We start from the raw sequence: 27,434 nt of genomic DNA, 5'->3' as shown, positions 1-27,434 counted from the left end.
ATACGTATAGTTTATAGCATAAACTATACATATACAATACAGTATAGTGTAGTCTGCTCGCAGATGGGAGGAGTAAGATGGCCGCTCTGTGGCTTCAACGGCTTGCACGGGCGTGTATGGGCTAGCGACTATCCAGTAGTATATACAGATCAGTGGTTAGCGAGCCAATCGTGCAGGCCAGGCATCGCACGTTGTGTTTTGACAGGGGTTTCAGCCCACCTCGAACCTTCAAGAGCACAACTAACGGAAATATGACATTCCTTAACATGTTTTTCGACCTTTTCGTGTTCCCTCTGCTCTTTCGTTTATCGTGGATCCATGCAAGTAATGGTAAGTTTTGGTTTGTTTGTTTGCGTCTATCACACTCACAGTGGCACGAGTATGTTTGGCTTAAGGAAAACATAACGATTACCGCATTTTATGTACATTTCAAGAGACACATCATTTTGAGTTATTGAGAAATATTAAATTATCCAGATGTGCCGGCATCCAAAACGCACATAAACTACAATGTCAATCGCGGGCAGAAACAACACGGAAGTAAATTCGATAGGAGGTATGTCATAAAAGTTCCAGGACTGGTGTAAAGCAGGACATGTAGTTCAAATCCAAACTATCTGTAAAAGTTTTCCTCTTCGAAGTAATTAACCTTTCGCTAACGCCCCGCCTCTCAGGTGACGCTTCCGAGTCCAACATTCTTCTGGAGTCTGGACACTTACAATGTAAATAAAGTACCAGTCTAGAGCATGTCAGTGAATGCCTTTCGAGCAATACTAGCGCAATATCTTCGAGAGCGAGGCAAAAGGGTCTGCAATATGTAGTGTAGGGATATATTCATAATATTAAAATATGCAAAACAGTGTCAGTGGTGTAGTGGTCTCTGGAGAAGTGGGTATACTCTCAATTTTCACAATTTTACCATGTAAGAATTAAAAATTCGTCATTTGTACTTGCGCATAATAATAAAATGATCATGACTTGTTAAGAACAGTTGGGTAAGACAATTAGCCTGAAATAATGTAACATTTATTTATCAGCAAACATAAAGAATATGTTATAAAAAACAAAACAAATTACAATATTTAGTGAACAATTAACAAAAATAGTGAAAACACGTCTTAGACTTCAGTATTGTTTTGTGCTGAATCTTAAACGATTTGTCCCCATTCTTGTGTTTTAATTTACCGTTACTTAAAAATCAAGTACCAGCCTATAGCTACTATAAAACGTAACTAGAGCATGTAATTAGTGTGTAACCGGGAGCGTCCACCCCGGGAATCTGAACCCACGTTGCGTATCCCATGTACGAGAGCAAATCAGTTCACCTTACCTAAATTTCTGGCAGATGTTGCCAACGAGCTGTCGAATGTGACCGCTGTGTCACTCACCGCAGAGAGCTATTTAACTGTCACAGCGAATTACATTACACTGGAGTGGAAGATGGAGAGTTACGTTTTGCAAACGCGAGCTGTTTATGATCAACACACGAGCACAAACCTGGCGGAGCACCTGAAGGAGGCCAGTGCAAGACTGGAAGCTGGAGAGACCTGGGACCACAATACCTGTCACTACTGACAATGCTAAGAACATCATCAACGCAGTAAAAGAAGCAGGACTGGGTCCTCAGATTGGCTGTTTTGCACATACAATAAATTTAGCATTCCAAAAAGCAACAGCCATCAATCAAGTATCCAGATTATAGGGGAAAGTCAGAAAGGTAGTCACATTTTTTCACAAAAGCACCACAGCTGCCCACATCCTGAAGAACAAGCAAGAAATGCTTAATATTCAACAACATGCACTCATTCAAGATGTTCCCACCCGCTGGAATTCCAGCTATGACATGCTGGAACGATACCTAGAACAGCAAGCAGCAATATATTCAGCACTAACTAAGAAAACTCTCAAAAATAAAAACATTTACACGCTCAATGATGAGGAAGTTGCTGTGGCAGAAGAACTGATTGAAATACTTAAACCTATAAAAACCATCACATTGATGAGTACTGAAACAAGAGCTTCAGTCTCTATGATACTCCCCTTGAAAGTCACTGTCCATGGCACCAAAACAAGAAGACAGCCGAACAATGAAAGAGGTCAAGTTAGCAGTCATGGCAAATCTGCAGGAGAGATACTCTGTGCTATGTTTTTTTGCACAAGTGCACTGCCCTGGACCCAAGGTTTAAAGCCCTGCCACATATCGAAGATGCTGAACGAGAGCGGATATTCAATGACCTCTGACAGAAATGAATGCAATACAGGAGAAGGTATTGTAGCCTACTATAAGCTATGTATTTTTTTTTTAATTTCCTATCAGAATATTAATTTACAAAAGTTGCCTTTTCTGCAGAATGAGGATTTCGCTGACATGACAGCTGGATCTTCATCTCCAGGGACATCATCCACCTCATCACCTTCAGCTAAGAAGTCTGTAATGACTGAACTCTTTGGTGAACTTGTTCGCTTTCAAAAATGGGCTTAATACGCGTCTGGTCTTTGGTATGGCCCGGCCGGGGATTGAACCCACAACCTCCCAGTCTGGACACTCTACCACTAGCTCACTGAGCTGGTACAGTACAGAGCTGGAACAGTAACATTATCTTTGATATAAACTTCTAATCCAAGATCCATAAATTCTCTGTCATGACAGACACTTCATCTTTATATATTACCAGCAAAAACAATCTCTAACATGCCCCTTGGTCTTGGCTTTTATTGCATAGCATGTCATAAGAAGACAACAGGCGCATTATATGGGCTATGAGGTTATTTGTCTTTTTTGTTTCAGTGGGTGAAGAGGTGCCTCCGCCACAGAATGTAGACTTCATTACCTTGAACACCAATTACATGCTGAAGTGGGACTGGGATGAAAGTGAGGCTGCTTCAAAGTGTCAAGTTGTTTCTTTCTCTGTACAATATATCTCGTGAGTAGAGCTTTACATTACAATTTTGAGCTGTGTGTATGAATGAGACATGTTAATTGGTTTAGATACACAAGATAGCGGTCCGGTTTCACAGACGAGGCTTATATCAAGCCAAGAGTAGGCCAAAATTAGTAAAGTTAGGTCATTTAAGTGCTTGCATGAGCGTGGTTTAAATTGGTCTTTTAAAGACATGAACACATGTTTGTTAATCTTTCAATTACATAAAGGTTTTGCAAAAACAAAAACAAAACAGTGCTTGCTATGGTGGAGAGAAGCAAAAGAAAATCAAGTAGGCGCTCAATGACCACTTGCACAGTAGGACATCTCAAGTGTACATAGAAAAAAACTCATTTGATGCGTCAAACAGAAATGTGTATGTAATGTATGTGAGCACATTGCAGGGCAGGGACGGATTGGGACTCATTTTAAGCCCTGGAGTTTCAGGGCTCAGACTGGCCCACTTTAGTTCACATTGTAATGAACATATACAATTTTCCAGTTTGTGTATCAATGTAAAATAGATGAGCATTCCCTCAATATTTATATAGAAAAAAAATTACAATTGAATGCTCTTACTACAAAGAGCGCGGTGTTTGTTTATTTGGACAAGTATGAATTGAACATAAAATGGGCAAAAAAGACAAAAAGAAACCAATAAGCAAATGTACATTAAATGGGATTCGACATTTTACACTTCACTAGACACACTTACCAAATGAAGTTAAAACAGATTAAGGTAGCTAACCCTGTACTTCTTATTAGTACTTTTTTTTGGACATGTGTTCTCACCACTTCTGGTGCACTACTGAACTGGCTGGCGCTAACTTGGAAAGCAACGGTAATCGTAGGAGGCTTTCCCATCATGCTTTGTTGCTGTTACTAGTGTTTTGCCTTGTTTATGTGTTATTCTTGTGCAGAAGAGGTTTAATATAGTTATATTGTTTATTGTTTCTATTCGGGGACTAAAGTTTTGCTACTTTTGATATTAACTCTTTGACTGCCAGACGTTTTCAGAAAAGGGATGCCGCCAGTGCCAGCCGATTTAAGCATTTTGACTGATCTTTCAAGGTCCACAGAAAATGTTCTGTTTGGACTATGGAAACACACGTACTACCAAATGAAAGATTGGACTTTCATCTTTCATCAGAAAAAAAAGTTTGTTTCTACCTTATTCCGTTCTTTAGTAATCAACAATAGAAAATGGTTAGTTTGACCCAATTTCGCCTGTTTTGGACCAAAATATGGAGAAATCAAGCTTTTAGTGAAACGATATTATTTCATGCATTCTAGTGAATTTTACACTTCTTTTTGTCCATGAATGATGCCATAAACACCTAAATAGTGCTTTACTTCTATAAAACACTACCACCAAGAATGAAAAAGTGTTTTTTGATAGCAAAATACGTTTATTTACATTCAACAGTGTAACAATTTGACAACAATTTGGCAAACTATTTACAAATGTGTGCAACTGTGGTGCTATTTACAAATATGTGGATGTTTCAACGACAGTTTTTCTTTTTGTAACACTCTCCTGCGTGCAAGGAGACGCAACAGCATTTGCACAACAGATTGCCTCTTCGCGTGCGCCACTTTCTTGCAGGCCGTTTTTTTCCGGGGAATAGCAAGTATATACTGCAGTGTGTCATCAAGTCTAATATCAGGATCATGCTACGGTTACGTTACGGTGGTGTTACGTCTCGCTTCCTCGCGTCCTTCAGTTGCTATACCGGGTGGTAGGAGATGTTCTGATCCATTTTATCCACTCCATTCATGGTGGCATCGTAGTCCAGAAACAGTGTCTTCTCCGTGATCAGACTGTACCCGCTCCTCCGATGAATATGCATTGGACTCGGGGTACTCTTCATTGTCCGATCGAATGTCCGCTTGTGCAGCTCCGCGTTTTCCGGCGTTAGCAGCGCTAGCCGGTGAGGCTTTATGACGAGAATAACGGCCGCGTCAATGCTTCCAACTCCGGCGTCAACCTCGGGAGTGACCATCATCATCATCATCAATGTGCATTGGTCGATGCTTTTCGACTACTCTCCATCGTCCGATCGAATGTCCGCTTGTGCAGAAGTACCCGGCCGGCTATTGTGCGCGTTTTCCGGCCTTAGCAGCGCTAGCCGCGCTAGCCGCGCTTAGCCGGTGAGGCTTACTACGTGTTCATAACAGTCACGCCAAAGCTTCCAACTTTGGCGTAGAGCTCGGAGTCATCATCATCATCATCATCAATCTGCATTGGTCGATGCCAACTCTCCATCGCCCGATCGAATGTCCGATTGTGTAGAAGTACCCGGCCGGCTATTGTGCGCGTTTTCCGGCCTTAGCAGCGCTAGCCGCGCTAGCCGCGCTTAGCCGGTGAGGCTTACTACGTGTTCATAACAGTCACGCCAAAGCTTCCAACTTTGGCGTAGAGCTCGGAGTCATCATCATCGTCGACATCAATGCGCTTTTTAGTATTGATTGATGCTTTCCGTCTTTGAAAAAAATGCTCAAGCGTGAGCTGCTTGTAACCGGTTGCTTGGTCAGCCATTGTGGCTTCATCAGCCATTGTCTCCTCAACACTCTAGCTCCGCCTCACGTCTTCTACTGACGCCCACGGTGGGCGGCCCATCCAACCTTGTGCAAAGAGAGTCATCGCTGCCCTCTAGGGGCCAAAACGAGTCTTTTACTATTCAGATATGCCTGATACTTTCAGCACAGCTGCCCAAGGCTTTCCTGCACCCGTTTTTGAAAAAAAAAAAAAAAACATAGGGGACGTCTTTTAACGTCCTCGGCGCCCTTCCCTAGGTTTATGCTAAACGTTTTATAACGTTTATGGCAGTCAAAGAGTTAAATTATTGTAACTCTGTGACACCCTTAGTAACAAAGGCAGGCATTCAGTGCTACTATATATATTATAAAGGGTGATTGGAGTTACAGTTGATTGACAATGAGACAGTCAACATTAGATGACATGGATACTCTTATGGGCTGATTTTAAAACGAATGTGTGGGCTAGTTGTAAACTTCAGTTTTCTATGATTCACTGAATTAGTTGTAAACTTCAGTTTTCTATGATTTACTGTGGCGCGCACACGTCTTCTCTGCATTTGGAAGACGCTACTAATGGCACTTGCAGTATGTCGGTTACTGACGTCAGTTCCTACCGGTTTATGAGACCTTTTCCTGTATCCTTCAAAATAAAAGTATCAACTATATTATAATAGCACAATAAAACAACGCAATTCTGCAATACAAAAATGCGAAAACAAAAATAATAGTCATTTACATATTTTATTTTAGAAAACCTGAGGGGGGGGAAAATATTTTTTCTCCTTTTTTTTGCCCTGCAATTTGGCGCCCCCTCCACCAGATGTTGCCCTAGGCGACTGCCTAGTTTGGCTATGCCCTGCATAGGCTACATCCTTTTTTGCTCTTCATAGTTTATGATCACCAAATGCCACTTTTATCTACAAAATGCCATTACAACAGGCATCATTTATTACATTATTCGTTGTCTCGCCCGCTTCGGCAAACTCTGTTGTTGTTCCCACACAGCCGTCCTTCCTTGGAGCCTGGCGGCTCGCCACTCGCGGCAGCAGGGAGGCAGGCCCCAATCGGGCGGCGGTGGACCTTCGCGAGAGAAAGAGCGGAGGTCCCCGCTTGGCCGGCGGTGAGTCCAGCCAGTCCCCGCTCTCTCTTGCGAAGGTCCCCCGACGGCGGTGCGAGGGCTGCTTCCGTGAGCCAGAGGAGCGGGGCCCGCCTCAATGCCGAAAGGCTTCCGCGAGCAGGCAGCAGCGAGGCAGGCCCGATCGGGCGGCGGTGGACCTTCGCGAGAGAAAGAGCGGAGGTCCCCGCTTGGCCGGCGGTGAGACCAACCAGCCCCTGCTCTTTTTCGCAGAGGTCTCCGCTTGGCCGGCAGTGAGATCAACCAGCACCCGCTCTTTCTCACAAAGGTCCCTGACCGCAGCGAGCCGGTGGCAAGGAGGCGGCTTCTCGCTAGCTGGCGACGCGGAGCCCGCCTTTCTGCCAAATGGCTTCCGATGTTCCCCCAGTGCAATTTTGACAGACATTGGCTGTAGGAAATATTTACCTCACCATTCCCCGTTTCACTTCGTCATTGGAGACGTGAACGTGCACGCGCCCAGGAGATAAGCCCCTGTGGATCGGGACCATTTTGACAGATACCAGTTCAATTTTTTCCCCCAATATCTGGGCCGATACCCGATCGACGTATCAGATCGGAGCATCCCTATTCCTGACTACTCTTGAAGTACCCTTGAGCATAACACCAACCCCACTCCAAGCGTAACTCAAAGGTGCATTGTTGCCCTTTACTCTGACATCTCTTCTTGCTTTCTTGTATGTATGTAATCCCTAAATGGTGTGCATCACAAAATATACAGCAGAGTACAGGTTGAATGACAAAGATTACAATCTGTATAATACATTTAACTTTAAAAAAACAACAACAATGGCAACTGCTATTCACCAGGTGCCAGAATGCTCATCATCCAATATTGTATGGTAACATTTATTTTTATTTTTTTCTTTACAGGAAATACAAGTTAAAATCCAACAACTGGTCTACTGCCTGTGACGAGACATCTTACAAGTCATGTGACCTTACTGGGTGTAACCTGAACTACTTGGGCCTCTATGTGTTGCGTGTGCGTAGCAATGGCAATTTCAGTCACTCAGACTGGGTGTGGAAAGAGTTTTGCCCTGAGAAGCATGGTGAGAAATTATAGGAAAATTAGAACATGTTATAGAATATTGCAAAGTTAGGTCTTGAGTTCTTTGTGTCCACTTTCTTTTGAACAAGGCACTAATTACTGCTCAGGGCAGCAGTATGACTGGATTGTATCACTGAGTATTTCAATGACAATGTGCGTATGTCGCTTGATCAATCGATGCCCGGGGTGAACGAGCGTTTCTCTTGTAATGAAAAAATTTTGCTGACGAATTTTTCAGCGACATGTCAAGTGCCTCTTGGAGCGTTCACGCATGACGTGCACACTCGATGAGGTCACAATTCCACACGGACGATAGTGCCCCTCCACAAACAATGGTACCCCACTCACTCTGCGTACTGTGCGAGTGCCGGCCCTGCTTGTGTATAATGCTTCTCACAGCGTTAGAAAATCGTTTCAGTTTCTATATACTAAAAATCAATATTGTACAGTGTAATAATTATAGCGGTGCCTCGAGATTCGAGTGACCCAATCTGAGTTTTTTCATGATACGAGATGTTCCAAGTTTTTTGCTTTGATTTATATTTAAAAACTCGAATAGAACTGTATAGTAACAGCAGTTTGGCAGATAGTGAACAGTTCTTCAAAAATTAGTCTTCTGGCTGACTGGCTGTTTATTGCCGCTCTCACACTAAACATAAAACAAAGAGATTACACGTGTATTTAAAACCACATACCTTTGCTTTAAATAAATCAGTTAAAGTTCATGCTCACAAACAAAGCAAAATACCATATTTTGACTTCACAACATTAGCATTTTGGTGTTAGAAACATTTCATTATTATTATTAACCTTTAGTTCAACACAAATGGCGGAGAAACATAACAATACTCACAGGTGTATATAATCTTTCTTATAATCTTTATTCTCTGTGAGTTCTTCAATTTATTAAATAGACTTTCACACTTTTCAAGTTTATATTCTCCTCGACGTTGTATCATCACAGACAAAACAGCAAAAGCACAATATTGCCGATACACGTCGCTCAGCAAAACAAAATGGCCAAGCACTGCAATATTCCAAACGCAGCAGCATGATGCAAAACAAATGAAAAATGTGAAGTCGTTTTCAAAATTTGTTCTGTTAAATTTTATTTAAATACATTCATGAATTGATACAGATTTAAATAGTTTGTACAATGCAATAGGCCTGTATTCATTTCTTTGCACACTTTTCAAGGAGCAGCGCTGTTCTGCCTCAGCCAAAATCCACTACAGTACAGTCCGTGGCCCGGCAATTTGGAACCTCTGGCATACTCTTTATTCTTTTTTTATTTTTTATTTTTAGAGAGCTCAGTATTGTCAACATGTCATCATTGCTCTTTCTCTTTTTTTGTGTGTGCATGAATATGTGCGTGCATGTAAGTTTGTGCTCATTAATTCACCTGAAACCTGTTAAAAAATCCCATACCCTTTACCTAGACCGAAGACTTCAGAATCCCGCTAGAGTCGTGAAGTTGTCAGGAGACCCGAGGAAGGATCAAAGAAAGGAAAGAAAAGTGAGATCCAGCACCGACCAAACACCACCTACTACCTACAGGGTTACAAACCAGAATTTTTTACCAACCACAGAAACATCTAAATTCCAACAAATTAGGGAGACCTCAAGAGACCAAAGGAAAGACTGAAGAAAGAAAGGGAGGATAGATGAAGCAGAGTAAGATCCACAGACATCAGCCTCCACCGATTCAGCAACTAGAGGAAGAAGCAGATTGTGTTTGAATTTCGGTAGATGCTGGTGTGGTGGATCTGGCATGCATGAAAACCTCCACCAAAGAAGGGAGCCGTCGACAAGCACAACCCCCTTCAGGGCCTTTCAGGTGGCGGCAACGCCAGGGCACAACCCCCGGCCGGAAAGCAAACCCAGGAGCCCGGAGTGAACCCCCCACCCCACCCCAGCCCCTGCCGGCCCCCAAATCCCCAGACGCCACCCGTAGTGTTGGAATTTGTTTCTTTACCATATTTTTAACTTGCAGATAATGTAAAAAAAACTAACTTGTTTTTTATTTTGTATTTTTGGAGCAAGTTTGTATATGATATAAACATATTATCTGAGAAAAGATGGTGGAGTTGTGTAATTCCTTTGTGCTCCCACACCTAAATAAAACGATTGATTGTTAAGTTGAAAGTCGGGTGTTATGCCATATGGGAGAAAGCCCGCAGGGCTCCAGTTGTGATTTCTAGTGCCTTACACCAGGCGGTCAGGGTGGAGGAAATCATTGGGTTTTTAAAATGATTGTGTCGCTTAATCGATGTTGTAATAAAGAGTAAATCTTTGGTTATTACAATCCTTCTGTTCGAGTTCCAGCCAACAGTTAGTATCTCTGTTGGGTTGTGCCCATAGAATGATATATTGTAGCTGGTTAGCTATATAGTAGTGCATACAATTTGGTGCCTCTAGACCTTTGGATTTACTTTTCTGAAGAGTAGACAGACTAATCTTTGCATTTTTTTCATTTCAGTAGAATTTTGTAATGGCCGAGTCCAACAACTGGAACCAGTTAGACGTAGGTTTAAATGGAATAATTGAGAAGAAATTATTTATTTTGGGTAAAACTTTCATTTTAATGGTGGCTTTTCATCCTATTAGAGAAATAGGAAGAGTAAATCGGAAAGTGTGAGGTTGTTGCAATCCTTCTGTTCTTGTTCTAGTTACTCTTTACTCTAAGGTAAAGCTTGGCTGAAGTGCCAACTGCCAATGAACACTAGTCCACTCAATACTCAATTATAAAACTGTATGACAAAGCCTTTTACTGTAGAAACAGTTCAATTCTGTATTGATTTTATTAAGTCTTGTTGAACAATCTCCCTTCAGCTATTCAACAGCTGCTTGCTTTTGTGTCAAAGCACCAGTTCTTTAAAAAAAAAAGAAAAAAAAAGCATCATGATACTGTCACGGTGTCACCTCTATAGTTCACTGAAGGCCATTTTCTCAGTTCCTTGTCTTGACTTTATTTGTGCCAACGTGTTTAATTTAAGCCACACATTCTCACATCTCCTTTGTCTTCTACCTTGCAGCTGCACTGGGTCCACCATCCAAAGTGGAACTGGCTGCTGCGCAAAACAACCTTGATGTTTCTATCTCCGATCCACTGACCAGTTCAAACTACTCTATGAAGGAGAAGCTTCCAAAATTGTACTACTACATTGTGTACTGGGAACATAATGGGAACAAGCAGGTAGGAACTCCATATTAAATTTTTCTCTAATCCACACAAACTGTATTAACTTTTATTCATGTAGGTGGAAATTGTATTAACATTGTAACGTATAACATTATATATGCTAATTTAAATGTACAATAAATGGTAAATGGGATGTATTTATATCGCAGATATATTCTTTTAAGATGCTCGTACCTTTTCAGCCTTGTTTGGACAGTGAGCTAAACTCGTCTTCAACATCACGACTCTGAAGACGTTGCTCTGGTCCACAGGTTTAATGATGAAGAAAAAGGTGCAACTGTAATAACAGTATGAGGCAATATCACTTTTTTACTACACACCATACAAAGTAGATATTAAACATCTTAAATTTACAGACCATATTCATTATTTACTCAGTTCTTTATCTCTGTCCATAGAGATAAAAGAAAATGGGACAACAATTTTAGAAGAATCAGGTAATTGTGTTAATTAACAATCTCTTCATCCAATGCTTCCTCAAAGCAGATGTGTACCTACAACTGCACAATTGAGAATTTATTTAGTCATATCTATTCAAATCTATGATGACGGTAACGCCACAGAGTTCCCAGAATACATTGCATGACGCAAAATATATTTGAATTAATGAAGTTATAAGGATGTTAATCTTTGTCATATATGTGTGTTTGTGTTACGTAAACATACAGGAATTGCTTAACGGGCAGCTGTCAGCCCTACATACATTTAATTCTTGATGCTAAAACGGCCACAAGCGCGACAGCCGATACCATTATCGATTGCCCTTGCGAGTACGATACTTTGAAATATGGCCTGATACCGATACCTGGTATCGGTACTCGTCCATTCCTAGTAAAAAGTGTCCATTACCGAAACGCAGCAGATAGTAGCTTATCATAGACTCATTGTAGCTGCCCTGAATGTAGAAAGAATGTGATTTCACCTAGTACAGTGTGATTGTATTAAATTTGATACGGAGCAGCATCTGTGCTGTCCTATGGAAAGGTATCAGTGTATGACTTAGTGAATAGAATGGGTCTCAGGAGTTTTGGAAGCTGCATAACAATGATACTTAACTGCTGTTATCTGTCTTTCAGCTCCTACAACCCCAAATTGTGAACACCAGTGCGAACATGGTAACTGTTCCAGCCCTGAAATCGTGGACATGGTACTGTGTTCGGGTCCAATCACGTTCTGACCATCCTAGTAAGAGGAGCAAGTTTAATTTACCACATTGTATTCTGACTTATGGTAAGTATTTTTTTATTTAAATGATTTGAATCTTTATTGTACAATATTTGCAAACATATAAACAAAGTAAAACAGTATGAAAAAGTGTAAGTATAAAGTATACAGTATAAAAAAACAGTATGCAAAAGCACACAAGCCATAGAACAGAGACAGCATATTTAACCAAGCTAAACATCATGAACAAGAAAACAAACAAAAGACACAAAAACAAAATTAAGGGAGAAAAAAAATCACCGAAAATCCACGGTAAATAATCCCGTCCTAATTCTTCACACAACTCCGCCCTGCTGTCAATGCAGGACGCGGCATCTCCCAAGCGTGTGACTAAATCAGTCAGCTTCGCTTCCACCGCTCTCTCCAGGGCCTGATAGAGTTGAGTTTGCTTTCTTGTATTTCCGAAGTTTCTTTAACCAGCGCGTATGTCTTTAGCCATTTGGACCGTTGTGCTGCTGTGAGTGTCCGTGAGTCATGGCAGCTGGAGTCTGAATTAAAATGTGAAACTAGAGTGTATGTTGCTTCTCATTTTAAAACTACTGTGCAAATATAATTGACAGCATATAAACACTATGATTATTCATATCGGCGCTGCTATGTGAAAAACATGTCAATTTTTGGCTTTAACAAAAAAAAAAAAAATTGTTTTTATGTTTTTGGGATGAAACTGAATGCAGACGCCCCCAAAATGTAAAAATCAACAACAACAAAAAAAAGGGGGGGGGGGGGGTAAATGGACATAAGTGTTTTTCACATAGCAGTGACTAGAGGTGGGGGCGTCAATGAATTTCGAGCGTCCGTCATTTGGCAATTGTCAACAGTCAAAACACCCTTCCATCATCGTCAATCCATCAATATCTCAAGTTGATCGGCATTGTACTCATCAATCCGTCATTTGTCATTCCCTCAGCGAAAAATGGTATCCGTCATTCACGGACTTTCTGTCAATATTGACGGAATGTCCACCAGCATTGGCAGACTGACGGACCTAGGCCCACTTTTTATGTCAGGCTGGCATGGAACTGCATTTACTAGATGTTACTGACATCTACCTGTAGATATAGCACACTGTATAACACACTCTTCAAGTCATTGTTTCTGACACCAATCACTGTCATGGTTTAATGAAATAAAAATCCAAATTAAAAATAATACAGGCAGGAACATATCTAAGTAAAATTCAGGGTTTATAAATTATAATTGTGAAGAAGTAAGAGTCATTGTGCATATTAGACATGGTTTCAATTGAATTGCTGTGTGTTGTGTCAAATGGAGATCATTGATTGGCTATTTAACTAGAAAATGCAAATCATTCCTCCGGGCAAGCGCTGCTGGCCGATGACGTCACTTCAGCGCTCTGCACACGGTAGGCGACGTCGCTCGGTGACATGCGACATTCGTGCATGTGAAAATTCCCGCTCGTACCCTTAGACGTGCACGCGTAGGCCCGCGACGCGATACTAGAAAGTTGAAACATGTTCAACTTTTGCCACTGTCACCGGGGCTTCAACCAATCAGCGAAGGTTTCATTGATGAGCCAATGAACGCAAGGCATGCTACACAGTGGGCTTTCCAACTAAATGGATGAGATCATTTTAGCAGCGTTCGACTATCAATTTGTAAAAAAAACAACCAAATAACGGGTTAACATTTTGTACAATACTTCACACAATCGTTTCCGTGACGTCAACAAAACGGCCGGTGCATGAGAGCTTGTTGGTACACTGTTAATTTGTCCGGTAGTTTTCTTTACCGTTTTTGTAACAGTAAATAATAATAATAATTGTTGGGTTCATTCAACCTAGAACATTTAATAAACAGACACGGAAGGAAGACAAGACATATAGGCTCGCGAGGAGAAATGAACAGAGATGTGTTGATTACAGCCTCCTGCCCATTTCTGACACACTCTGTCGTTTCTCCTACTTTTATTTGGGTTGACCTACCACATGGACATTACTGCTGTGAGGGGTTTGGGGGGAATGTGACAATCGTATACACAACAGTATGTATGTATGTATGTATCTTTTCCTTCCAGTGTAAATTTAAACCAGAATATACAATTTGGGTGTACAGCACTGTTATTGTATTGTCATTCATTACTTCAATTTTCATCAAGAACATCTTGCTTCAGAATCCAAATTATCTAATAATGTGTGTCTAGTTAATAAATTTAGTACTTTCAATCAGCACTCCTAGTCAAATTTATCTCTAATTCAGCATCTTACTTCAATAGTGTTTAATCAGGAAGCAGGTTTAACAGCTCTTCCTGTACAGTTTAGAATAAAAACAAAAACAAAACAACAACAAAATACTGTCATCTCTTCTCTTTTCCTAATCTCATCTAATCTGACGCAGACACTTACAATCTCAATATTTACTGTTTCCTTCTACCATAACTGTTATACAATACATCATTAATTGAACCAGCATTATCCTTACCCGATTTAACCTGTCTTCTCTGCTCTACTTACAATTTCACTAGTATGTCAAAGTTCTCATACCTTCTTTATCACACCAACATGTCTCAGCTTTCTTACAAGGAGCCTGTCATATCCTAATCTGCCAAACCGATAGGTGGCAGCACTGCGCCACCGCAGTTTAGAGGCAACTCAAAAAAAGACACGAACTAGAGCCTACTAGCATACTAGCTAATATGCCTTGGGCTGCAGCAACCGACGCGAATACCGCCGCTGATGCAACAATCGCAGGGCAAACATCTGTCTTTCTATAATTTTGAGAGTCTGGTTGAAGTGACCAACACTCTAATCATGCTTGTTGTGCTGCTTCTTACAATGTGACCCAATACCCACTAAGCATTATCCTGTCTAATCGACCACAAAATGGTACTTAGATATCTAGGTTAAAAACGGGCTACAAATGAATGAATGAAAGTTTTTTAGACGTCTAAAGTTAGACGTTTGTTAGACTTACCTTTTATACCAAATTTAAACACCATTAGACGTCGTATAGATGTCTGTTAAACATTATTCACACCAAACCAATACTAAAGGAAATAAAAGTTGTCAAAATGTTATTGTTAAATCAAGGCTGTCTAAAAAAGGGACCACATTTAACCTGTGATCCTTACCTGGATGTAGTTCCAGGATGACAATTAGTGTTTTTGGAACTTTTAATTAGGTTTCAGTAACACTAATGTCATGCTTATTTTACTAATGGATATAAATATATAAATACATCTCTTTGTGTTGACATTGACCAAACTATCCTACTTAAATCTCAATCAATATGTTGTTTTTCAAACATTATCCAACCATCACAAACATTTGAATGTGATATACAACATATTTTTAATTACTTCTCACATTTTTAAACATATTGCAATGAAATAAAAATAATAATAATACAATATTACCAATATAATATAAACTTTTGTTTTGAAATTGAGGTGGAAAAATGGCTCAAAGTCTAAAAAAATAAAATAAAATCCAGACACTACCTGCCTGGGATGCATAAACCAAAACGCAGAAGAAAGAAAATACACCAATTTCTAATTTCCCAGGACATCATGTCAAAAGTCTCCAGAGTTTTCATGGGCAACTGTCCACTCTGAGCTTTGATTTATCCCCAAGACTTGAGGCTCTTTAACTCAACGACCATCTGAAACTATGAGACAAACATTAGTAGTAATTTTTAATTACTACGGACATGACCTTAAAAAAAAAATATATATATTACTTTAATCCTTATAAAGTACCTCCTTTCTGTTTTTCGTCATGGCACAGTTGAACACCCTCTTCCTAGTTCTTGAAAAATGAAATAAATGAACATTTTCCAATTACAACAAGTCTTTACCTTATTACAAAAAGTATGTGGCATTCTGTGTGTGCTTTTGGATATGTTGTAGTTTTATTTGGTTGTATATATCAAGTATAATTTTTTATTTTTTTTACATAAAGGTATGGTCCAAAAGATTTGTTTCGGCCTGTCCGGGATGTTTCTGGGTGGCAATAAATGCAACATCACTATTAAAGATTGCAATTAAATATAGACATTTCATATATGCTTTTAATTGACAGGGGATTAACATAAGTGTATTCAAACAACCAATATAATATCAATATGCAAAGATAGTACAAGGTGGTTGTGATTACTTTGATAACCAAGATTACTGTGATTCAATCTGTACCTTGTGGAGTCCGGACAGTTTTTGAGACAGATGCTCTTTTATCTGGGGGTTTTGAAATATGTACAATACTTGACAAGTCACCTGTTACCACTGTTAAACTCATTACACAACACAACACACTTTTAACTTGCGAAGTGCTTTGCCTTCCAATTTGATTCCCTGTTGATCATAAAACAAAGCAACTGTTACATCCGTAACCGTTTCATCGTTACAGCAAGTAAAAACCTACTTTCCTTGAAATCACACTGGAGCCAGAGTTCACTATTGGGTAAAACAAAAAACAAAAAGTGAAATTACACATCTAAATTCCACCTTTGCCAAACCATCAGAAACTTTGTCATCTCCATTTACTGTTTGATTTTGATTTTATTTTTATTACACAGCTATTTTTTTGGGGGGGGGGGGGGGGGGCGGCTGCTGACATCTGCAAAAATACTGCCATCATTTATATCACTGCTTTTGGTTTCAGATCTTCGATATACATACATTGTAAAACAAAATTGTGCTGTCAAAGTTAAAGCATTAACTGATTAATTAAGCACAAAAAATATCGCATTAATCATGAATTAAGGCAGATTAATCGCACTATTAATTTTGACCATAAATTATCCTATAGCGTGACAGCGGATGGGTACGTTTAAGGTAGCACAGGTTGTTTCAGCAATAAACATAATTACATGCATTAAAGTAAAGCATTTAATAAATGTTTGCGTATTACATTTAGAATATTTGTTCATGTCAAAACATTGAGGTCATTTTCCCCCCATTTTAAATTATGCAAGTAATTCATTGATTAGAAAGAGAGGAGGATGAGCATGTGCAGTGGATCAAAAAATGTTGAAGACGTCCTCATAACATTACATGTCAAAAGAAATAACACATAACCTGTGCTGTTCAAATTTGGCGGGAAAACAATATTGATAAAAAAGCCTTTTTTATTAAGTGATTAATCGGGAATAATAAAAATTCTAAGATGTGATTAATTTGATAAAAAATGTAATCGTTTGACAGCTCTAAAAAAAATTATAAAAATTCTCTGCACTGGAGTGCAAATATTTGTTGAATGAACAATTACACACTTCTGAATCACTCTTGCGATCACCGTTGCACAAATATTACCTTGTGGAGTCCTGGCTGCGTTGCAGACATGAAGTGTGTCGTGCTGCCAATATTCACTGTTAATATTTTTACTCACAGTGTGACCATTGCGAAGATTGGGATACTTAACAAATACAGTACCTTGTGTCCTGCCTGTCACGTTGACAGGTGCTGATTTGTGTGTGTCCCATTAATTACCTGCTGGGAGACAAAATAGAAATCATACTTGCAACATTAGTCACGTTTGATATAGTACAGTATGCTGTATAGGCGGTTTAGCTAATAAGTTGTGTGTTTTGTCCTCCTGCTGCACATCAGAGTGTTGTAGAAGGTACTAGAAATTATCAATAATGCGTACATTAATATTTAGAAAGGCTGGGATTTACATGTGCATTAACTAATCACTAATTTGACTAAGGGGTTATGGTTTGAAATCAGAGAAGATAGTATATGAATTTATTATGTACATTATTTCTCAAAAAAGTAGCATCTTAAACAACTGATTAACAAGCCATAATTATTACAAACATTTAAAAAAAATTGTAGCAAGCATAAAATAAATAAAACGCTAACTCCCTAACCTCCTCCATCCTATAACCTTAGCGTTTGTGTCAGAAGCGCTTTTCTATTAATTAAAAAAGAAAAAGAAAAAAAACAACACCATGATTGCTGGAAATTGCAAGCTAAGCTAGCGGATAAGTTATCTTACAAACAGTCACGGATGAAAACAATTAAATGAACAAACATTGCGACTAAACATCTCAATAACGTGGCCTTGAGGCTTGAGCACTCACCTTCTATATGTCTTTGAGAAAGGGTTTTTTTGTTCTCGAAGCAACAGGCGTCGACTGATGAGAAGTTTACAACCAATGACTTGTTTGCACTTTTTTCTTCCTTCAGAATGACCGGAAGCTTAAGCACGTTGCCTCCTCCTAGTGATGGGGAGGTATCATAGCGTTATATAGACCCGCTAATCAGTCCAGCACATTCTCGTACGCTCAATGCCCATATAGCTATTTGGCTGCTTTATTCGTAAATCGTGCGATCTGGCATTTTGTTTGACATTGATGATCCAGTTGTGCAGTTATTTATTTACTTGGTTTTGTCAATACACATTATTCAATGTATTTAATACAATCGTCCAGATTTGGTCTAAAAAGAGTTGAAATGATAACTTGATTTAGACGTCTAAATCAACTCTAAATATAAACTACACTGTAATAATCAGTGACTGTTTAAAACGTAGTAATCCAACATTTTGCCATCATTTATACAACCTACAGTTATTTTTTTGTTTTATTATTTAATATTTACTTGATTAATTGTGTCGTCTAGATTCGGGCTAAAATATAGACCAATTATAGACGGGCTAATTTCAGTCTAAACTTAGACGAGACGTCTAATAGACGTCTATGGCTCAGTGGGTACAGGTTGTGATCATTTGCAGCATAATTTTAAATATAATTATTGCAATACCATACACGGTTGCTGCCTTGCGTGTTGTGCAAGAGTATCTGTCGGGCCGGGCGCTAGGTATGGCGTTTTTTTCTTTTTCTTTTTAGTGATTCATGCAGCCAGCTCACTACTTCCTCCTCATTACATATCACGTGAGCAACATACTTGTCATGACACACAGCGAATAAATATCCAACTATTTATTGTGATGTTATTTAAATAGTGACAGAATTTAATCATCCTTTGTCGTACATATTTTTCAACTAACGAATTTTAGCTCCTAACTGGGTTTCACAGTCACGGAGGGAGTCTGCACTTTCATCAGTAGGTGACAAACTTCTGTTTCTCTTGCTGGTAACCGTATCCATAAAATAAAAAATAGCGCTATGACTGACGTCACTTTTTCTTCCTTGTTATTTTCTTCGTCTTTGTTTTCTTCTTATTTTTCTACTTCTTTGTCGTCGTCTTTTTCTTCTTCTCTTGGCAGATTACCTTATATGGGCTCTCAGCAAAAATCAGCACATTCACTATTTGTTGAAAGACAGAAATAAAATAACTTGCTAAAAAATCTCAACTAGACTGCAGCTGCTGTTAATAGAAAGCGTAATTAATTGGAGTGTAAAAATAAAAAACTACTCAATTGGCTTGGCTTGACACAATCACGTGATGGCCACAGGCCAAATGGCCACCGTTAATGTTGACGTGAAACCTTTGTCTCCATATAGTAAAGAATAAGATAACGACAATTAACTTTACTGAAATTTTTATATAATTTTTTTATGAAATAGGGATTTTTTTTTTTACTCAGGCAGGTTACTGGGAGGTAAACAAAACTTAACAACTGATTTGGATTTCCTGTCTAACACAGCCAATCACAGTGATTGTCACCATCATCATCATGCATAAAATGCAAAATGACAGAAAAACCTCTTAATACTTAACCATTTTAATCAAAATCACTGCTTTTTATTACTTTAAGTTTGTTCCTGCATGCACCATGAATCTTTTGAGCAAGATTGTGTCAATTTAATGCATTTCACTTAATACAACCCTGACTGTGGAACGCAATGACATGCCAGCCATGTATCTTATTTGTCATGTTGTGAAAGCAATGATTTTGAGAGTCTGGTTGAAATGACTGGAACTCTGTGACACAATGCAGGTGGGTTTATTGCTTCATATTTATTGCATACCTTGAATGCATAACCTAATTGACTGCATAGTGTTTATTCCCAACTTTGCTTGGGAGACATTGAAGACACAACTGAGTGAGTGTCCCTCATTGACAAATTGATGATGATGATGACGGATAGAAACCCTTCCGTCAATGCTTAATCGTAATTTTTTTAGTTTGCCCTCAATCACCAATTGTCAACAAAATTGGCGTCCGTCATTGACGGTATGACGGACTTTCCGTCAATGTTGACGGAACGCCCACCTCTGGCCGCGACGATATGATACATGACAAGATTTAAAAAAAAAAAGCACAGTAATCATTTGTGTATCTGCTTTTCAACAGGCACTATCCCTTGGTGGCAAACTGTTGTTTACTTCCTTGGTTCTTTGGTGATGGGTTGTGCGGTTGTGCTGCTCCTCTTGTATATTCTCTTCAGATGTTACAAGACCTTCAAGGCAACGTTCTATCCCTTGATCCAGCTTCCACCATCTTTTGAAAAGGTATTGAGGCACAATACAAAAACAACTGAATACAAAAAAAGAAAAAATTTCCCCCAAAACTACGTTTTTTTTTCTTTGTACCTTCAAATGATTGTTCACAAACTCACACATTGCATTTGCTAGTGTTACATGTACGTCAGACAAAATACTCCTGAGTAACCGAGCAACATGCATGTTAACACTTGAACTAGTATCAGAAGATTAGTAGGTTCAAGGAGGTGATAATAATACTAATCAAAACACAGAAACAAATTTTGCAAGTCGGCGAAACGTGTTAACCCAATATGCACAGTCTGCAGAAATATTTCAAAAGCATTTGTAACAAGTGTGTAACACAATAACAATCTTCCTTTCACAGAGAGATGAAATTCATGACAGCAACGCATCCCACCACTCAAGTCGCTAATTGTTCCTGTTCCACAAACATTCATGTTTGCACGGTTCGACTTAGCTTCACGGAAAGTTCAGTTCTCAGTTAATTTCAGGCATCATATTTTCCAAAGTGTTGAAAGTTCAACTCAACTGTCTTAGTTTTGATTTTAGACACAACACTATTTGCTTCATGAATGGTCTGTATGGTAGCACATTTGAGATATGATGCCAGATTACTGGCATCAAACATGGCATCGGGTCTGCTTTGTCTAGCAACCCATAAAAGTTGCCATATCTTTGATCTGAGCTGATCCCTCTTCCTCAGTAATAGGTGAAGCTTGCTCAGCTGCTCGTGACGATGTGAGAGGTATAGGCTGTAAGTGTGCAATGTATGTGTATTGATGTATTTTCACTCTTTTGTCAGAAGTTACAAAATCTACACCGACAAAAGAAAAATTGTCATGAGCTTCATGCCCAATGCTGAACCTTGCTTTGAGATGTGCCATGACTGTCATTTCAGACATTTGAGACCCACGCCAAATGAAATCATCAACATGACAAGCTAGAACACCGGTTACATTCTTATCATTGTCCTGCCAGTAGAAAACTGCTGGGTCTACTGGATATAATACCTCCTGCCTCAATCATTATATTCTTTACTCGGTTGTACCAATACAGAGAGACATCTGCCAATCCATACACACACTTCTTTAATTTCCAAAGTGTCCCTACACTGTTTGCTTCAGGAGGAGGTTTGACAAAAATGTCTCTAGACAGTTTCATACCCTGTAAAAAGGCTGACTTTATGTCCATCGAATGAAGTTCCCAATGTCTTTGACAAATCACTGCTACAAAAAGCCTCAGTGACTCAGACGCACAGGTTGGTGAGTCTTTTTGTAGCTCTGTAACTTGCAGCTCCTCAAATCCTCTTGCAACTAGCCGTGCTTTTGGTACTAATCCAGTCACTGTCTCTTGTGCAGACCCATCGTGTGGATTTGCGCTTTTGTCCCTTGTCCTCAACTTCTTCAAACACATCATTTTGTCTCCAGTTTTGTATATCACTTGACTTAGCTTAATCAAATGAGCATCTTTTGTCACAAGTATGTCCTCACAGGGATTTGCCGAGGCTTCACGATGCACCTGGATTTGAAGATCCTCCAACTCTGACACATGGATTTGTACCTTTTTGTGGGTTTTTCTATCAAGGGGACCTTTGCCAGGCTTTGTTTTTTTTCTCCGTTGCTGCTCCGTAGCATATACCGTTTCCTGGATGATACCTTCCGTTACAGCACTCACGTTTACGCCAAATATCCTCTTCAGCGCTGACTTCATGTTAGCAAATGTTAAGTCACTGCATGCTGTTAAAGCTAGCTGCCTGTCTGTCATTTCCAAACACGCTGTGTCCAACAGCTTAAAAGCTAAAACAGCATCAGGTAACTCCATGTTGTATTTCCGCATTCGTGAATATCGTTGTTCAAACTCTATTATATAGTCCGCCATGGACATATTTACGTCTTTCATAATCCGGTCAAAATTGGAGTAAGCCTCATATATTCTGTCCTTTTCTTCTTTTAGGAACAACCCATCAAATTTCACAAATAGAGTGTTCATTCCCGTGTCATCATTTAGTTCGTCTACTGGAATTTTCATCGGTTTCTCGCGTCCTACCTGATAGCGACAAAGCCACCGCGAGGGCTTGCTTTTTCTTCTCCAAGTCGGTGAGACTTGTCCAAATTCCGACCTCATTTTTCCAGCTTTCGTAGGGTTTTCCTTCTTCAAATGGTGGCGGAACTCTGTAGTTGCTAACCATCCTCTGCTACCAATGTTAGATGGAATAAGAACTCCACATTTGTTTCAAGTTCAGACCACTTTATTCCGCTGCTCCCACCACCGTTACCACCACAGCCCAACACTCGCTCTCCCTCCAGAGCCCACTTGGCATAAAATAAGTAGCACTGCCCCCTTGCAATGTGGCATGTGAAGGTTATTAAATTGAACAACATAGGTTGATTAAATATTAATATTATTTAACAAAACCTCAAAATCACATCTCAAGTGGACCGGAAGCCAATGCAAGTTGGCTAGTATCGGAGTAATACGATCGAACTTTCTCTTCGCCGTGAAAAGTCTAGCTGCAGCATTTTGTACTAACTGCAGACTTTTAAGACCAGCGAGTAATTAATACATTACAGTAGTAGAGGCGAGACGTAACAAAAGCATTAATTATAATCTCTGCGACACTAGCAGACAAAATAGGACAAATTTTAGCAATATTGTGATAACGATCCTCACCAGTCTTGGCTGAGGGAGACATGGAAAACAGGCTGGATAGGGGTCCCCAAGGACCAGGGTTGAGAATCACTGACATATACAGGCCTGGCTCCAGGGGAGGAAAGCAGGGGGGGAGTCCTTGGTGACCTGCCTCCGTGCAAGGGAAAACTTTGTCCAATATTTTTATTAATCTTCGTCTTTTGAGTTGTGTTTTGTCTGGTCATGGGTAAGGGTAACCCTGCCAGGATCATAAAGCACCAGACAACTTAGTTCCTAGGATCATTGGGATGCACAAACACCTCCAACATAGTAAGGTGACTGCTCAAGCAGTGGCACCAAATTTCTCAATTCGCTTCTTGATAGTATTATGGACAGTAGATGATGAAATTCCTGAATACCGTGCAATTGTACGTTGAGAAACAATTGTACTTTTGTTGGACTGTTTGCTCACTAGTTGTTCACAGTGGTGAACCTTGCCTCATCCTTCTTCTGAACAACATTTGAGGACGCCCCTTTTATAGCCAATCATGATACTCGCCTGTTCCCAATTTACCTGTTCACATATGAAATATTCCAAACAGATGTACAGTATTTTGAATACTCCACAACTTTCCTAGTCTTTTGTTGCCCCTGTCCAAGCTTTTTGGAATGTGTTGCATTCATTAAATTCAAAATGAGAGAACATTTGCAAAAAAACCCCCAATAATGTTCATTAGTTCGAACTTTGAAAATTAAATAACGTGTCTGTAGTGTGTTAAATTGAATATAAGTTGCAAAATGTTTGCAAATCATTGGATTCTGTTTTTATTTATCTTTTACACAACGTCCCAACTTCATTTTAATTGGTGTTTATGCAAATTGAAAATTCAGTGCCTGCAATACAAAAAAGGCTGGGAAAAAACATGTAGTAAAGAAACACAGACATTCCTAATGCTCAAGTAATTCTGAACAGATAGATGCAGTACAGTAGTAAAAAGTACAATTCTTCTACCCTGACTATATATGAAACTGGGAACGTGGCGTAGACAGTGAGCTAAACTATTTTACAATAAAAACACGAGAGGGAAATACAAGTTCACACCTATATGGAAGTCCTTTTTGTGAAACTGAGAAAATACAGACAAGAACACAGAAATTGTCTCTCTATTCACTGCATTGGGGAAAGTTGTTTTGAAATAAGAGTGTGGTCATAGAATGAATTAAACTCATATCTCAAGACACAACTGTAGTCGATGGGTAAAACAAACTTGGGGTGGGGTATTATTGAGCAGTTTAAACACTCAAACTCCTCCATGCTTACTTTAGTTTGTTTTTAAAGATTGGATTTGTTCTTTTATTTGAACTTTTAAAGTTGGGCTTTCTGAATTTGCTCATTCCTATTTGATTTGTTGTCAGTTTGACATTTATGCTGTGATTTAAAAAATAATTAAATTGTTTGGAGGACTACTTTTTCATTTTACTTAAGTCATATTCTAAAGCAAAGTGCGGAATGCAGTCTTCCTAAAGTGGCACACAAAAGCATCACTGCTCAAGTACAATTCAGTTGTATTTAACTTTTAAATTCTTTTTTTTTACAGTTTGTAACACACGTTTCTCAAAACACTAACACATTTCTTCAAATTGTACACACAAACCTAAAAAGCTCACACACAAAATGTTAGACCTGACACTCCCTTTTCAAGATGACTCTTTGCCATTAAATCTCTTACCTGTTCACAAAATGGAACTTGTGTTCTCATTTGGTACACACAGTCACATTCTTGAATGACACACACATAGCAGTCAATTGATACACAGAGCTCAGCATTTGTACTACCAGCAGACTGAAGTGCAAAATTGAAAACCCAATTATAAAAATGCAACACACAATGTGAATGGCAATGCCTCATGTGAATTACTGATTTTTTCCTTGTGGAAAATGGGTGTGTGGCCCACTTCTTCAAGCATAAAATATCACACAAGTATGCAACAAATCATTGTTTTATTAGTGTTTCAGTGCACAGGCATTTCTAATGAAAATGTATGTAAAAAAAATAAAATAAATAAAAAGTCAAAAGGTTACACGTTTGCCTCACGGTCACACAAAAGACAATATAGCAACGTGAGTCTGAATGTTAAGATGGCTGGCAGCTAATATTTAATGTATAAATGAGTGTTGTTAAATAAATAAATATCTTGGGAGACAAAAATTACCAATCAAGTATGCTTATGTCTATTTGTCTTTCCAGTATCCTCTTGACTCCTTTGGATCTGATATTCCTTGTCTCCTGTCCACTGAATATGAAGCTGAACTCTTTTGTGATAAAGTCACAATATCTGCAAAGCCCACTGAATGTCACAGTCATTCCTCAAAAGTTCTACCGATGTCTTCTTTTGGGTCTGGAGCCAGCTAGCAGGCAAACGTAAGTTCACTTTGCATTGTTTTTATGTAGTGATAATTACAAGGCTAAATGACTGTGTTAATATCAATTGTTAAACACACAATCAGATCAACCAAATGTTGAAATGCTATGATCTCTATTACAGTTGCCACCTCCACAGTATTGCAACAGCAAGCTTCAATTCCTTTGGTTTTGTTGTATACTGATTACATTTGGGTTTCAGAACAAAAGATGAATATCAGACAAAAGTTCAGAATTCCAGCTTTCATTTCATGATGGATGTGTTAAACAAATCAGGACAGGGCACCTTTTGTTTGAACTTACCCACTTTTCAAAAGCAAAATTATTGGAACAGACATTATTAAATTAACTTGAAATGACTACATCAAGGCTGCGACCCATTGACTACTAGTCTGTTGCATTCTTTATTTCATTGAACAATTGTATTTCTCTCAACTGTCTGTGCTATTGCCTCTCCTGTCTGTTCAATAGTAGCCCACAGACTGGACTCAGTAGGGCTAATGGACTAACAGCTATCTCTATGTTATGTTTTGGTTTTCAGCTGTTTCTGATTTCTCCCTTGCAGTTGCTGGGGAAACAGCTGGAGGGCAGATCCTGCCGACACACCTGCTGCCCATTAGGTCATCAGGCCAAAATAAAAGCCTGGCAGCAACAGAGAGGAGTGTCGGGTTATTGCTCCGTGACGCTACTCACCATACCTGACGTTTTGATACTGCTACCTTTCTAGCGGAAATCTTTCTTGGTGTTGTGGACACCACTAGTAAGTAGACTAGTAGCGTTTTTCTTTAATCAACTTTGTATGCTACACTCCTCTCTGTTTTATCCGCCCTCCGGCGTGATTTTGAGTTTTCTTGTTTTTCCCACGACGTAAACCTTTTTGTCGTCGTCGCCTTTTGTTGAGCAACCTTTTGTCCACATGCTGTTCGCTTTTTGTTGGTTCATTAAAACTGAGTGACTTTGGTCCTGGCTGGGTCTGCTCCTTTCTTTTGGGGTCCAACAAACACAACCCAATCGTGACACTCTATGGCGCTCTTTCCATACTACAGTGGTACCTCGGAATTTGAATACAATTTGTTCCTGTGAAGTGGTCAAAGTCTGAATTGTTCAACCTCTGAAACATTTTTTCCCATAGGAAATAATGTAAATGCAATTAATCTGTTCCCAAGATCCAAAAACAGAAAATTTGCATTTTAATTTCTGTTTATGTAAAAAACAGTATTTTAAACAATAAAAAATACCTTACCTTTTATGTTGTGGTGGGATGGCATCAGTGTTAATGCATGCTTTAGTTTAGTGCTGAGTTAGTGTATTTTACATTGGGCATAATAAGGGGTCCTTGTGCGCTGTTTTGCATCAGGCACGTTGTTGAACAGCTAGGGGTGTCCTTGTGCAGTATTTACGTAAGTAGTCACGGTCGGTGCAATAATCTCCTTCCTAAATCCACTATGGTTCGTAGCACTGCACATTTTTCTTTTCTGCCACTGGAATTGCTGTCTTTCTTTGGACCCATGTCGAAGAAAATTGTCAAGGAAAAATCTAAATGCACTCGCGAATGTACGCAGCACCTCCGGGAGTATTTACCCGCTCTGATTGGAAATGAGCAGCGCTTTGTCTCCACTACCGCAACGTGAGCATTCAGCATCGCTCGGCTTCACTTGGCTACCCGATCAAGGTACGTTCGGCTTTGCTTAGTTTGCTTGGGTGTTCAAACTCCGAGTATGAGGTCAAATTCCGAGGCATTTTTTACTGAGATTTTTTGTTCGAAGTCCGATTTGTATGAGTTCTGAGACGTTCGAACTCCGAGGTTCCACTGTATTTCATTGCTTTTGGATGAATGGATAGATGTTTTCGTGCTATCGGTATCACCAGAAATTTAAAGAGACTAGCGACCGGCATGATACCAGTGTACAGTGTTGTCACAGATTACTTGAAAAACTA

At 39.4% G+C, this 27,434-nt stretch overlaps 1 protein-coding gene and 1 pseudogene across 3 annotated transcripts; one reads left to right on the top strand and one right to left on the bottom strand.

The window, feature by feature from the left end:
• Nucleotides 1–27,434, bottom strand: part of LOC147164218 (uncharacterized) — a 244,729-nt pseudogene that overhangs the window by 99,694 nt on the left and 117,601 nt on the right.
• On the top strand, nt 158–26,456 carry LOC147164221 (interferon alpha/beta receptor 1a-like). 3 transcript variants are annotated; one of them, XM_086091004.1, is made up of 10 exons: nt 158–330; nt 2,161–2,267; nt 2,351–2,427; nt 2,789–2,924; nt 7,468–7,646; nt 10,681–10,841; nt 11,924–12,077; nt 20,294–20,451; nt 25,323–25,496; nt 26,062–26,456. In XM_086091004.1, coding segments are annotated over exons 3-9 (954 nt in total). In that variant the 5' UTR covers nt 158–330; nt 2,161–2,267; nt 2,351–2,426; the 3' UTR covers nt 25,488–25,496; nt 26,062–26,456. The 3 variants fall into 3 exon arrangements, with proteins under 3 accessions (XP_085947130.1, XP_085947127.1, XP_085947129.1); XM_086091001.1 differs by lacking the exons at nt 2,161–2,267; nt 2,351–2,427; XM_086091003.1 differs by lacking the exons at nt 2,161–2,267; nt 2,351–2,427 and having other exon boundaries at nt 25,621–26,148.

Source organism: Leptonotus elevatus, chromosome 12 (genome assembly GCF_054856555.1).
Source record: "Leptonotus elevatus isolate MCC_2025b chromosome 12, RoL_Lele_1.0, whole genome shotgun sequence".
Lineage (NCBI taxonomy): Eukaryota > Metazoa > Chordata > Actinopteri > Syngnathiformes > Syngnathidae > Leptonotus > Leptonotus elevatus.
Note: the sequence above shows the minus strand (reverse complement) of the source record. Positions and strands in the feature narration are given on the sequence as shown.